The sequence below is a fragment of the Vombatus ursinus genome, unplaced genomic scaffold, assembly GCF_900497805.2.
Source record: "Vombatus ursinus unplaced genomic scaffold, bare-nosed wombat genome assembly UNPS02014863.1, whole genome shotgun sequence".
Taxonomy (NCBI): domain Eukaryota; kingdom Metazoa; phylum Chordata; class Mammalia; order Diprotodontia; family Vombatidae; genus Vombatus; species Vombatus ursinus.
The window spans coordinates 24,849,774-24,862,522 of record NW_020954641.1 but is presented as its reverse complement, the minus strand read 5'-3'; the positions used below and the strand labels follow the sequence as shown (position 1 = coordinate 24,862,522).

At 39.3% G+C, this 12,749-nt stretch overlaps 1 protein-coding gene across 2 annotated transcripts in view; it reads right to left on the bottom strand.

Moving 5' to 3' along the window:
• LOC114027838 (hepatitis A virus cellular receptor 2 homolog) overlaps positions 1-12,326 on the bottom strand; it is a 30,029-nt gene extending 17,703 nt beyond the window's left edge. For both annotated transcript variants that reach the window (XM_027842026.1, XM_027842027.1), the window contains exons 1-3: positions 12,027-12,326; positions 10,945-11,283; positions 1,617-1,684 (exon numbers count right to left, since the gene is read on the bottom strand). In XM_027842026.1, the coding sequence (XP_027697827.1) occupies positions 1,617-1,684; positions 10,945-11,283; positions 12,027-12,132 (513 nt within the window). In that variant the 5' untranslated portion in view covers positions 12,133-12,326. The remainder of the gene's footprint in view (positions 1-1,616; positions 1,685-10,944; positions 11,284-12,026) is intronic.
• Between the last annotated feature and the right edge of the window lie 423 nt (positions 12,327-12,749).

Genomic DNA, 12,749 nt, shown 5'->3' with positions numbered 1-12,749 from the left:
TCTGAGCCTCACAACCACCTTACAACCTTTGAATCTTCTCTCTTCCTTCACATTTAATCTATTTTAAAGCCCTATTACAGCATCTACCTCCAAAATCTCTTTCACACTGGTCCCTTCTTCTCATTTCCATTGCCACCACCCTAGTGTAGGCCCTCATTTTTTCTCCTTGTATGATAATAATAACCTCCTAAATGATATCTCTGTCTCTGGTCTCTGGAATCTGCAATTCATCCTTTGTACCATTGCTAAAATAATTTTCCTAATGTTTAATAACCATATCACCTCCTAATGACCAGAATGACCTAATGACTATATCACCTCCCTACTTAAAAATGTTCAGTGTTCTCTCATTGCCTACCAGGCAAAACACAAGCTAATCAGCCTGACACTCAGTACATTTATAATCTGGCTCCAAACTACTTTTCCAGCTTCATTTTTGGTATTACTTGTGCATGGTTATAACTTCCTCCAAAAAGAACCGCTTGATGTTTCATGAGCTTATCCTGACCTTTCTTGCCTCTGTGTATTCATACATATACTTCTTCCCTGATCCCTGTTGCCCTCTGTTTCTATCTATTGACATATTTCTCCTTGAAGGTCTAGCTGAAATATCCCCTTCCTCTGTTATGGATCCCCTAATCCGCTGTGCTGGAAGTGATTTCCTGCCAACTTGCTCCTCCCTTGTGCAAATCACTTCCCCTTTCTAGGTCTCAGTCTATTTCCTCATCTAGAAAATGAGGAAGTTGGAGGAAGGGAAAAGGGGAAGAGAACCAGCATTTATTAAGTGCCTACTACATGCCAGGCACTGTGCTATTCACTTTACAGATATTTCCTTTGATTCTTCACAACAGCACTGTAAAGTAGGTACAATTATTATCCTAATTTTATAGTTGAGGAAATTGAGGAAGACTGAGGTTAAGTGACTTGTCCCGAGTCACACAGTTAATAAGTATCCAAGGCCATATTTGAACTCAGCTCATCCTGACTCCAGGCCCAGTATTCTATCCAGTATACCACCTAGCTTCCTCTGTACTTTACCCCTCCCCTAAAGATAAAATAGAATTGGGGAAAAAATAGTTAACAGGTTTTTCAAATATTAATATTTAGAGAATGACAATATCTATCCCTTTGTTTCTTACTTTAGTAAACAATTTACTTAAGATACCTCTAATTGGTGTGCCCCTGAAATTCCATCTTACTCCACAATTATTCAGGAGAGTTTTCAGTAGAGAAAGGTTAAGGGCAGGCCAGAGAACTGTCATTAGTCCTGCCAAAGTAGTCTGTGACTAGGAAGTGCACATACCACTACACTCTGGAGTGGGAAGGGGTGGCCTGAGAGGGCCTAACCATTCACTCAATCTTAGGGAATCACAGACACTCTGAGTTCAAAGTGACCTCAGAGGCTGACCTCTCTACCTGAAGAGAAATCTCCTCTAACAACATATCCAGTAAGTAAGTGGTCATCCAGACTTTGCTTGAAGACTTTTAAGGAAAGGGAACTCACTACTTCCTGAGGCAGCTCGTTTTACTTTTGAAACCTAGATGAGTTCAGCCAGTCAGTCAATAAACATTTATTAATCATCAACATCAGCTCACAAAGGAGAACAAGCTCTTACTATTGGGTTATTAGACTGGGTATTTCTTGAAGTCTGTTGTGGTTGAAGTCTGAATGTGGTTGTCTCGGCTGAAAAGAAAAAAGAGAAAAATAAGTTAAAATAGCTAAAAATACAAGGATAATCTGTGACTTTATCAAACAACATAGGAAATTCCTCTACCTACCCATCTATACTTAGAAGACAAATCTTAGGGAGCTACCTGAGGCACACAAAGGTTAAGTGATTTGTGTGGGGTGACTGTGTGAGTCAGAGATAGGACTTGAACGTAGGCCTTCCTAACTCCTGACTTCCTAATTCTTTAATGTTGGGCTGTCCTCATTTTGGAAAAGAAAGTGAGGCCTAAATAGGTAAAATGCCTTGATCAAGGTCATCTATAGTTAAGCAATATTCCTGAGATTTGAACTCAGAACCTCTGGTCTCAAAACCAAAATTCTTTTGACATGCTTCTTCTATTGTTGTTCAGTCATGTCCAACACTTTGTGAACCTGTAGATGATAGCATGCCAATACCGTCCATGTGATTTTCTTGCCAAAGATACTGGAGTGGTTTACCAGGTCCTTCTTCAGTGGATTAAAGCACACAAAGGTTAAATGACTTGCCCAGGGTCACACAGTTATTAAGTGTCAGAGGCCGGATTTGCACTCAGGGCTTCTTGACTCCAGGTCCACTCTATCCACTGAGTCACCCAGTACCCCATTCTTCAAAAGTATTTGCTTTTTTACCATAATGCATTTAGCATATGCAAAAAGAAGTTTCCCATCTGATGCCAATTACAGTATGACATGCCTTGGTCCCAATGTCCAATATGTTGCCAACCTTCTTCAATTTTATCTTTATACATCATTCAAATACACCCCCTTCTCTGCTCTGACACTACCACCACTCTGGTGCAGGCCCTCATCACCTCATGCCTGGATTGTTGTGCAGCTGCTGGTGGGTCTGCTGCCTCATCGCTCCCTACTCCAATCCGTCCTCCACTCAGCTGCCAGAGATCTTCCTAAAGTGTAGGTCTGTCGTTGCCCTACTCCTATCAATTAACATTTACTAAGTGCCTACTATGTGTCAGGTGCTGTGCTAAGCACAGGGGATAGAAAGAAAAGGCAAAAGAAAGTCCCTGCCCTCAAATAGCTTACAACCTACTTGGGAAGTCAACATGCAAATAAATGAATACAAAGTAAGCAATATGCAGGATAAATAGCTAATAATTAATGGAGAAAAAGCACAAAAACTAAGAGGGTTGGGGAAGGTTTCCCATAGAAGGTGGGATTTTATTTGGGACCCCAAAAACCCCAGTGGTTCCCTTTCACCTCCAGGATCAAATATAAAATCCTCAGTTTGGTATTCAGAGCCCTTCACATCCTGCTCCCCATCCCTCCAACCTCCCCTCCCACTCTACCTTTCCAATTTTCTTATATCTCACACCCACAATGAACTCTTGGATCCAGGGACACTGGCCTTTCTGGTGTTCCTCAGACACAACACTCCATTTCTCTTGAGTGCCAGCATTTTCACTGGCTGTCTGTCATGGAAAGTTCCCCTTCCTCATTTCCACCTCCTGGTTTCCCTGAATTCCTTCAAGTCCCAGCTAAAATTCTACATTCTATAGAAAGCCTTTTCTCACCCTCTTTAATTCTATTGCCTTACCGCTGAAATTTTGTGCAATTTATTCTGTTATTACATAATCTCCCCATTTGATTGTAAGCTCCTCAAGAGCAGGGACTGCCTTTTGCCTTTCTTTGTATTCGGAGTGCTTAGCCCACAGTTCCTGGTATGCAGTAGGTGCTTAATAAATGTTTATTGATTGACTGACATGAACTAATAAAATTAAGCCAGGCAAACAGGAACATTCTACTCAATCTTGTCTATTAAGCTTGACCTCCCGAAGGCAAATGCAGTTTGTTTCATCCTTACAAATTTAACCTTTAGGTGACCACTGTTTTTCACCTGAAACAAAATCTGCCCCATAGTCTGTAAGAAATGCAGACATTTTCTCAGGGTGCATGGCAAATATGGGCAGCTAGGTGGCACATTCACTCTGAGGGAGTTGCCCTGTATTCAATGTTTTCAGTCATTTCAGTTGTGTCTGACTCGTCGTGACCCTATTTGGGGCTTTTTGACAAAGATAATGGAGTGGTTTCCCATTTCCTCCTCCAGCTCATTTTACAGATGAGGAGACTGAGGCAAACAGGATTAGCACTAAATTGATAGCACTATAAATAAATAGCCCTAAAGTACTGACTTGCCCAGGGTTGCACATCTAGTGTCAGAGGCCAGATTTGAACTCAGGAAGATGAGACTTCCTGACTCCAGGCCCAGCACTCTATCCACTGCACCAACTAGCTGACTCTGGTCATCTGTTTCCTAATAGCCATTCATGTCAGACCTATCCTCCCTATATCCCTATCATTCTTTCTTACCCTTTCATTATACCTTCTGGAACCTCTGTTTTAGTGTTAATTTCACATTAGACTTGTGTCCTCATTCAAAATCACTCTATATATTTGGTATTTAGCTGTATACACATCCCTTCCTTCCCTCACCCCCAATAGAATGTAGGCTCCTTGAGGAAGGAGCTGGTTAATATCTTCTTTGTATTACCAGCACCTACCACAGTACTTGGTATATAATTGGCATTTGACAAATGCTTGTTCAATTTAATTGATGTGGTTTATCTGCCAACTAAATGTTACTTCATTCAAAAACTGAATTCAAAACCCAGTTCTTCAGGAAATCTCTCTTCATGCATTACTAGATCCTCAAGACAACAAAACAAACCATGTGAAAGTTAAGAAATAAGCAATCAACAGTGAGAAAATGAAGGCTTGTTCCAATTTTTCTAGCCTACAATCCTAGGCTCAGACACTCCTTAGGTCTCCTCCTGCAAAGTTCAAAGGTCTCCCATGTTTATAAAGTTTTTGAGTTCCCCCTTTAAATGCAGATTTAGCAAACTATGCCTTTAATCCTACCTGGGCCTAAACTTCTCCACAGAATGGGACAGTATTTCTCCAACAGCCAGAAGGGCTTATCTTAGGCTTATCTCAAATCTAAACAAACTTTAGTTATCTTGTTATTGTAAAAGGAATTTCAAGTAAGAAAAACACATGATAGTATTGTTAAATCAAAAGGAATCTTAAACAGAGAATTTTTCACTCTGGAGGGAAGAAGCCAATACTAAAATTAACATCTCTTTTATAACTAATTTTTACTGTTCCGTGATTGCTTATTTTTCTTGCACCAAATCGTTTTGTCATGAAAGGGAATAGTATAACATAATTCGGTCTGAATTCGCCTGCTATTACATAAAGTCTCACAAGCCATTGATCCCCTAGTAGGTTCATTAACTTTGAGTTGAAAGGGACCTTAGGGATCATCCTGTCTAAACCCTTCATTTTATGGTTGAGGAAACTGAGGCCTGAGTGTTCTATGGCTTTCCCACCATTATTCAGATCATAAACGGAAGATCCAAGATTCAAGCTGAGGCTCTCTTACTCCCTCATCATACCATGATGCATAAAATAATTATGCATAGTAGAGACCAGAAATGACACGAATGATTCAAACAGGATCATAGGAAAATAGAAGTTAGAGCTCAAAGTAACATTTTCTGCTGTTCAATCATATCTGACTCTTCATGACCCCATTTGGGGTTTTCTTGGCAGAGACACTGGAGTGGTTTGCCATTTCTTTCTCCAGTTCTTTTTACAGATGAGGAAACTGAGGCAAACAGGGGTAAGTGACCTGTCTAGCATCATACAGCTAGTAAGTGTCTGAGGCTACCTTTGAACTCAGGAAAATGATTTCTCCTGATTTCAAGAGGGGTACTCTATCCACTTGTGCCACCTAGCTGACCCAAGGAACATTAGAGTTCACCTAATATTATGTGATGTTCAATTATGCCTTCCACATCTTGACTTTCCCCACCGTGGTTTTGATATATTTCGGGTTGGCATGATATGAGAAGGCCAGCAGATGACACAAAAAAAGTTTAGAAACTTAGAAATGCATAAAATATATGTATGGCATTTACATAATATCAACCTAAATTTTATAATAAGGTATTGTAAACACCCCATCAGAGAAAAAGAAAAAATTCAGACTTCTTTGGTATGAAGGGAGGGCCAAAAAATTTTATGCAGATTTTCCAGATCACTTGGGTGGTGCTCCCACCTGGCGCTCTTGGTGTGGAAAGGATAACTGTAAATAGTTCTCTTCCTATACCTTCAGAGTACTTTGCAACTCAAGAGCTACATGAAACTCAGTATGATATAATGAAAAGAACAACTGTCTGTGTGACTTGAGACAAATGGCTTAACTTCCCTGGGGCTGAACTTACTTTCCCCAACTATAAATTAGTGGATTAAGCTAAATGGCCTCGAAGGTGCCTTCCAACTCTAAAGTCCTGCAATCCTGAAATCTTAGTCCTAACTCAGCCATTAACTAGAACAAGTCACATAAACAGTCCCTGAGCTTTAAGTTTCTTCATCTGTAAAAAGAAGTGGGTAGATTAAATGGAAGGTCTCCTCTACCTCTGACATTCTCTGAAGAGGAAAACAAGGGAAAGGTGTGTACCAGATGCCAGATGTGACTGATGAACAATACTGCATAAATGTCAAGCATCCTGTATGCATAACCCAGTGTGTTTGCTCTCTAGGCCTCAGTTTTCTCATCTATAGAATGAGGTTCCACTGGAGGTAATATGGTGTAGTAGGGTATAGGATCTGAAATTAAATGGGTTCAAATCCATGAGTTCAAGTACTAGCCCTGCCACTCACTTTTATTGTTATTCGGTCGTGTCAGATTCTTCATGCCCCCGTGGATCATAGTACACCAACACTGTCCTTGGGGTTTACTTGGCAAAGATACTGGATTGGTTTGACATTTCCTTCTCTGGCTCATTTTCCAGATAAGGAAACTGAGGCAAACAGGGTTAAAGTGACTTGCCCAGGGTCACAAAGCTAGTAAGTGTCTGAGGCCAGATTTGAACTCAGTTCTTCCTGACTCTGGCACTTTATACACTGCCACCTAGCTGCCCCTGATACTTACTATCAGTGTTATATGGGTAAATGTTTAACAATTGGCTCTCTGATTTAAAAAAAGTGTGTGCTTGACACATTTTAAAGTTTAATTTCCATTATCAACATTTTCTCCATCTCTTTCTTAAGCCTAGACAATCAACAAAGCAATAAATCATTCGTTGATTTGTAATCTTTGCCAATTTCTGAGATATAAATGCTCACACTTGATCATTTAACAATTGGTTCTAGCTCAAGCTAGCTTCAGCACACCCATGATCACTACCTATGTGACTATGGACAAGTTACTTAACCTCTCTTGGCCCCATTTTCCTCAACAATGAAATAAGGGGCTTGGACTAGATGCTGCTAAAGATGTCCTATCTCAAAATTTCCCAAGTCCTAGATCATTTCTAACATTCCATGATTCCAGGTTTCTTTGCCACTTATTAGCCAGGTGACTTTAAATAAGTTAGATGTTTTCAGCTACAGTTTTCTTTGTTTATGCATAAAACTAAAAAAAAAAAAAAAGAATATCATCTCTGTCTACTTCACAGGTTTGCAGAGAGGATCACATGATACAATAGCTATGAAAGCATTTTGTAAACTCTAAAGTGGCAAATATACATACACATACACACACATATATAGGGAATAGTGGGAACCAACCATAGCAAAAATTAATTAATAAATTAATTAATAAAAAATAAAGATCCAGTCCCCAGAAAGGGAAATAAAGTTATCCTCTGCTACTTTTTGTTGTTGTTGAGTCATTTCAGTCGTGTCTGACTCTTCCTGACCCCATTTGGGGTTTTCTTGGCAAAGATACTAGAGTGGTTTGTCATTTCCTTCTCCAGCTCATTTTACAGATGAGGAACTGAAGCTAACAGGATCACACAGCTAGTTAAGTGTCTGAGGCTAGATTTGAACTCAGGTCTTCCTAATTCCAGAGTCAGCAGTGTTCTATCCACTGGACCACCTAGCTGCCCCCTTTGCTATTTAATGTCTCCGTAAGACACAGCTTGGTATAATGGTTAGGGCACTGAACTTGGAATCAGGAAGACCTGAATTAAAATTCTGCTTCAGACATTTACTAGGTATGTGATCCTGGGCAAATCACTTAACCTCTATGGGCCTCAGTTTCTTCATCTGAAAAATGAAAGTGTTAGGCTCAGCCTCTAAGGTTCCTTCCAGTTCTAAATCTTTGATTCTATGACCTCAGACAAGTAATTTAACCTCTCTGAATCTCTGATTTCTCTTATGTAAAAGGAAAGATTAGATTAGTTGATCTCTAGGATCCTCTCTTACTTTAAATCCCAAGATCCTGAGTGCTCAGGATATTGCAGATTCTACTGAAAATTCCTTCTAGCCCTTAAATCCTCCCTCATTCTTCCCCACTCCCCACCACCTCATTCCACCACCACTTCAAAACAGAATGGAAAATTTCTTGCTTCATTAATAAGGAACTGTTGTCAACTGAAGTATTACCAAAAGTATTCCTCCTATAATTGGGAATGTGAGGAAACTGTTTTGGATTCATTCTTGTTACTAGGCCAATCCCTTCTCCCATCAAATACTGCCTTATTTCACATCTCACATTCAACAGGAAGATACATTACCTCTGTTCTCTCCACCATCCTCTCTCTTTCCCATCAGAGACACTCTGAGCTCAGATACCAGCCAAAATTTTTCTTCCAAATCCTGTACTTTCCCTAAACTGTGTACCTCATTTCCAAGATAGTAAGGAACTGATTCCAATTAATAAAAATAAGAGCTACCGCCAAATTGGTAAAAATAATCAAAGGATATGAACAGGAAATTTTACAATGAGGCAGTTGAAGTTATCAATAGTCATAGATGAAATACTGCTCCAAATCCTGAATAAATAGGGAAATAAAGATTAAAGCAACCCTGAGGTCTAAACTCTTACCCCTCAGATTGATGAAGGTGACAAAAAAAAAGGGAAATGACAAAAATTGGAAGGGTTAAAGGAAATTAGGCATATTAATGCACTGTTGATGGAGCTGTGAATTGCTACAGTCATTCTGGAAAGCAATTTAGAAACACCTCTCCAAAGTTACTAGATTATTAGATCCAGAGATACCAGTATTAGAAACCTATACCAAAAGACAACAAAGAAGGAAGAAAGGAACCCACATGTAAAAATATTTATAGCAGCTCTTTTCGTTGAAGCAAAGAATTAGGAGTTAGATTTTAAAATCATCAGTATAGAGGTGATCATTGACTCCATGAAAGCTGATGAGAACACCAAACAAAATGGTGTAAAAGACAGAACTTTGGGGAATCCCTGTGATTCTCAGGTGTGACCTGAATGAAGATGGAGCAAAGGAGACAGAGAAAGAGCAGTCAGACAAATAGGAGGAGAGCTAGGAGAGAGCAATGTCAGGAAAACCTAGAGAGAGGAGAGCATCAAGGAGAAGAGCATCTAAGGATATAGAGATGTAGGTGTAGGAAATGAGGGCAAGGGTCATAGTTGGAGAGGATTAGGTAAAAAGAGGTGCTTCTAATTCTATCAAAAATTTTCTGGAATCTTACTTGTGGGATAAACTCCACAATTAACCCAGTTAGAGCTTTCAGTTAATGAATTTAGTTGCTAGCCCTCATCATTGACCATTTACTGGTTGGTTCCTTTATTATCCCACTGCTTCTTTTTTTTATTTTTAATTTATGGAATAAAACAAGTATTTCCATAACTCAGTATAATAAAAAAGTGATTGCACACAAAACTGCAATATACTACGTACAACTTGCTATTCCTTTTAAGTATACAATAAAGTTATGGTGCAAATTTCTTTTTTTTTTCCTTTTTTTCTCCCATCCCCACCTCCACCGTAGAGATGGCTACCATTAGACACAAAGAGGTGTGTGTGTGTGTGTGTGTGTGTGTGTGTGTGTGTGTGTGTGTGTAAAATTATTCTATTCATACTTCTATTTATCAGTTCTTTCTCTGGATGCAGATAGTGTCTTTCTTCATATATCCTTTATAGTTAATTTGGATATTTATAAAAGCCAAAATGACTTTTTTGCTCAAAGTTATTCTTAAAACAATATTATTAGTACTGTATACAGTGTTCTCTTGGTTCTGCTTATTTCACTCTTCATTATTTCATGCAAGTCTTTCCATATTTTTCTAAGATCAATGAGTTCCTCATTTCTTATAACACAGTAGAATTTCATCACAATCATATGTCACAACTTGTTCAGTCTACTGCTTTTTAATGTAACTGAAACATGACCTTTTCTCATGGGGGTAATTCTCATGCTCATCTTTGTCTCTTTGCCAGGGTCTAACCTGCTCTAATACCAACCAAGAACATTCTACTGTAGCTCCTTCATGGTTGGTGACTATGAAGCTCACGGTTCAGGGAAAGTACAGAGTTTGGAGAGAAGTTTTTGGCTGGTGTCTCAGCACAAATACCACCTTCTGCCTGCCAGAGGGCTTCCTATAGGGTTGTGCTGGAAAATGTCTAAAAATGACCTCAGCAGTTGGGGGAAAATGTGTGACCAACACACTTTTAAATTTAATCTGCATTATTAGCATTTTCTATATTACACAAGTTTAAACAACCAACAAAACAATAAATCAATCCCTGATTTGTAAGGCTTACTGATTTCTGAGGTATAAATGCTCACACTGAAAATTTAACAATTAGCTCTCCTGGACACATTCAAGCTGGCACATCCTTGTCTTTCCTGGTCCCCTTCCCATCCCTCCTTACCTCTTCACTCCATACATACACTGCTACATACACACACTGCTAATGCCATTTCTCCCATTTATAATGTATATATCTTATATGTACATGGTTGTTTGCATGCTATCTCCTCCCATTAAATGTAAGCTCCTTGAGGTCAAGGACAATGTTTTTGCCTTTCTTTGTACCCCTAGTACTTAGCACAATGCCAGTTGTACAAGCTTAATAAATGCTTGTTGATAATGACAATGATGTTTAGTTGCAAAAAAAAAAAAGTAAATTTAAGGTCAATAAAAGGGGGAAAAAAACTTTCTTAACTATTAAAGAGCTATTGGTGAGTGGAATGAGCTGCTTCAGGAGGTGGTTCCCCACCACCATCATCACCAGCACTGGAAGACTTCAAGGAACCTCTGGGTGACTAATCGTCAGATGTTATTTTCATGGGCTCTTGTATAGATATTAATTGGATTAGATGTACTCTAAGATTCCTTCCATCTTTGATGCTTCATGAGGCTGTGAATTTTTGAAAGTCTCTTCTTATATACCCTTTGATTTTCCCATAAGAATTTCATAAAGGAGAAAAAACAAAAAGACACTTACCTGGTTTGACCACTAACTTCAGGGATGTTTTTTGGTCATTAAGTAGACCTTTAAATTCTATCCTGCAGCAATAAATTCCACTGTCTGCTTCTCCCACATTCTCAATTGTTAAGGACACATTCCCTCGGAAAAGATCTCCCTTTAACTTGTATCTCTTTATCTTCTGATGTGTCACTTTCCATCCATCAGTGGTGAGAAATTCTTCAGTACATCGACTTAAAGGGCAGGCCCCTTTACCCCAGCATATAGGCACAGTTTTGTTTCTTGGATTAACCACATAGGAACATGGTAAAAGGACAGTTTGACCCACCACTCCTGTGTAGGTACCTACGGAGGGCTCTGCAGGTAGAGATCAAAAAAGAAAAAAAAAAGAATCTAAGGCAAAGAATGGAGCAAGGGTAGGCAAGTTTTATTAAAGCAAAGAAAAATAATTCTTCAAGTGCTTCACTGAAATGATTATATCACTTATCCAGTTTTGAGGTTGGCTATCTGCCATGGTATGAGCAACTAGGTGATTCAGTGGATAGAGCACCAGGTCTAGAGTCAGGAAGATCTGAATTCAAATCCAGCCTCAGATACTTACTAGCTGTGTGACTCTGGGCAAGTCACTTAACCCCTATTTGCCTCAGTTAGTCATCTGAAAAAAGAGGACACCTTGGAAAATGAAATGGCAAATCACTCCAGTATCTTTGCCAAGAAAACCCCATGGACATAGGGACATCAAGTCAGACACCACTAAACCACTGAACAACAACAATCTGCCATAAAAAAAAAAAAAAACAGCTGTGTAATATCTCCAAAGGAAAGGGGCTATGAAAATGAAAACTAGAAAAGAAAAAAAAAATCAACACCTAGGAAAATGGCTAAGCTATCTCTCTTAAGGTGTCCCATGTTTATAGCTAAACTACTAAATGTCTACACACAGGTCACAAAGAGAGTAGGTAGAACAAAGCCTCCTTCTGCAAACTAACTTAAAATGCTTTTTAAAATAGCATTCACATCTACTGAACATCCCATCTGCCTCTGCCACACCCTTAGCCACAGTGCCCTTCTCATGGAGAACATTTAAATCATCTGCTTACCAGTTGGCCGCAACAGAAGGACAAAAATGAAGAGATGGAGCAACATGGCACCAGCTGAAATCTCATGGAAAAAAACCAATGGGAAAAGTAGGCTTAGTGTAGCCATAGTTTAATTTCCTAGTTTCATTTCTACTTCCTTGTCTGCTGTCTTCTGTCTGCTCCCAGAGAACCATATGAGACACTTAGGATGCTCCTCATGGAAGCATCCTAGCTTAACACAGCATCACCTCAGAGCTGAAAGCCTGAAAGGAGAGCCCCTGATGAAGAGGAAACCTCAGAAACCACTCCTCATCTCGTGTCTCATGCTGCACACACCTACAAAGGCAACAGTTTCATACAACAACGGCAAAGAGAAAAAGGAACTTCTGACATTTGAAACCTTCGGTCATCATTTACTTCTCTTTTTTCTTAATTCTTGTCCATTTTTTACCCACCACTCCAAGACCTCATCAATTCCCTCAGTCCTGTTGATTCTGCTCTCTCTTTTCCATCCCCACTAATTCAGGTCTTCATTATCATTCACTTGCATTATTCCAGTAGTCAGCCTCCAGGTCTCCTTACCTCCATTTTCCTCTGATTCAGTCTTTCCTGAACATCATTAGTATGCCTAATGCATAGGTCTAATCATATAACTCCATAGGCTTTAAAAAAGAAAAGAGGGAGGGAAGAAAGGAAAGAAAGGAAAGGAAAGGAAAGGAAAGGAAAGGAAAGGAAAGGAAAGGA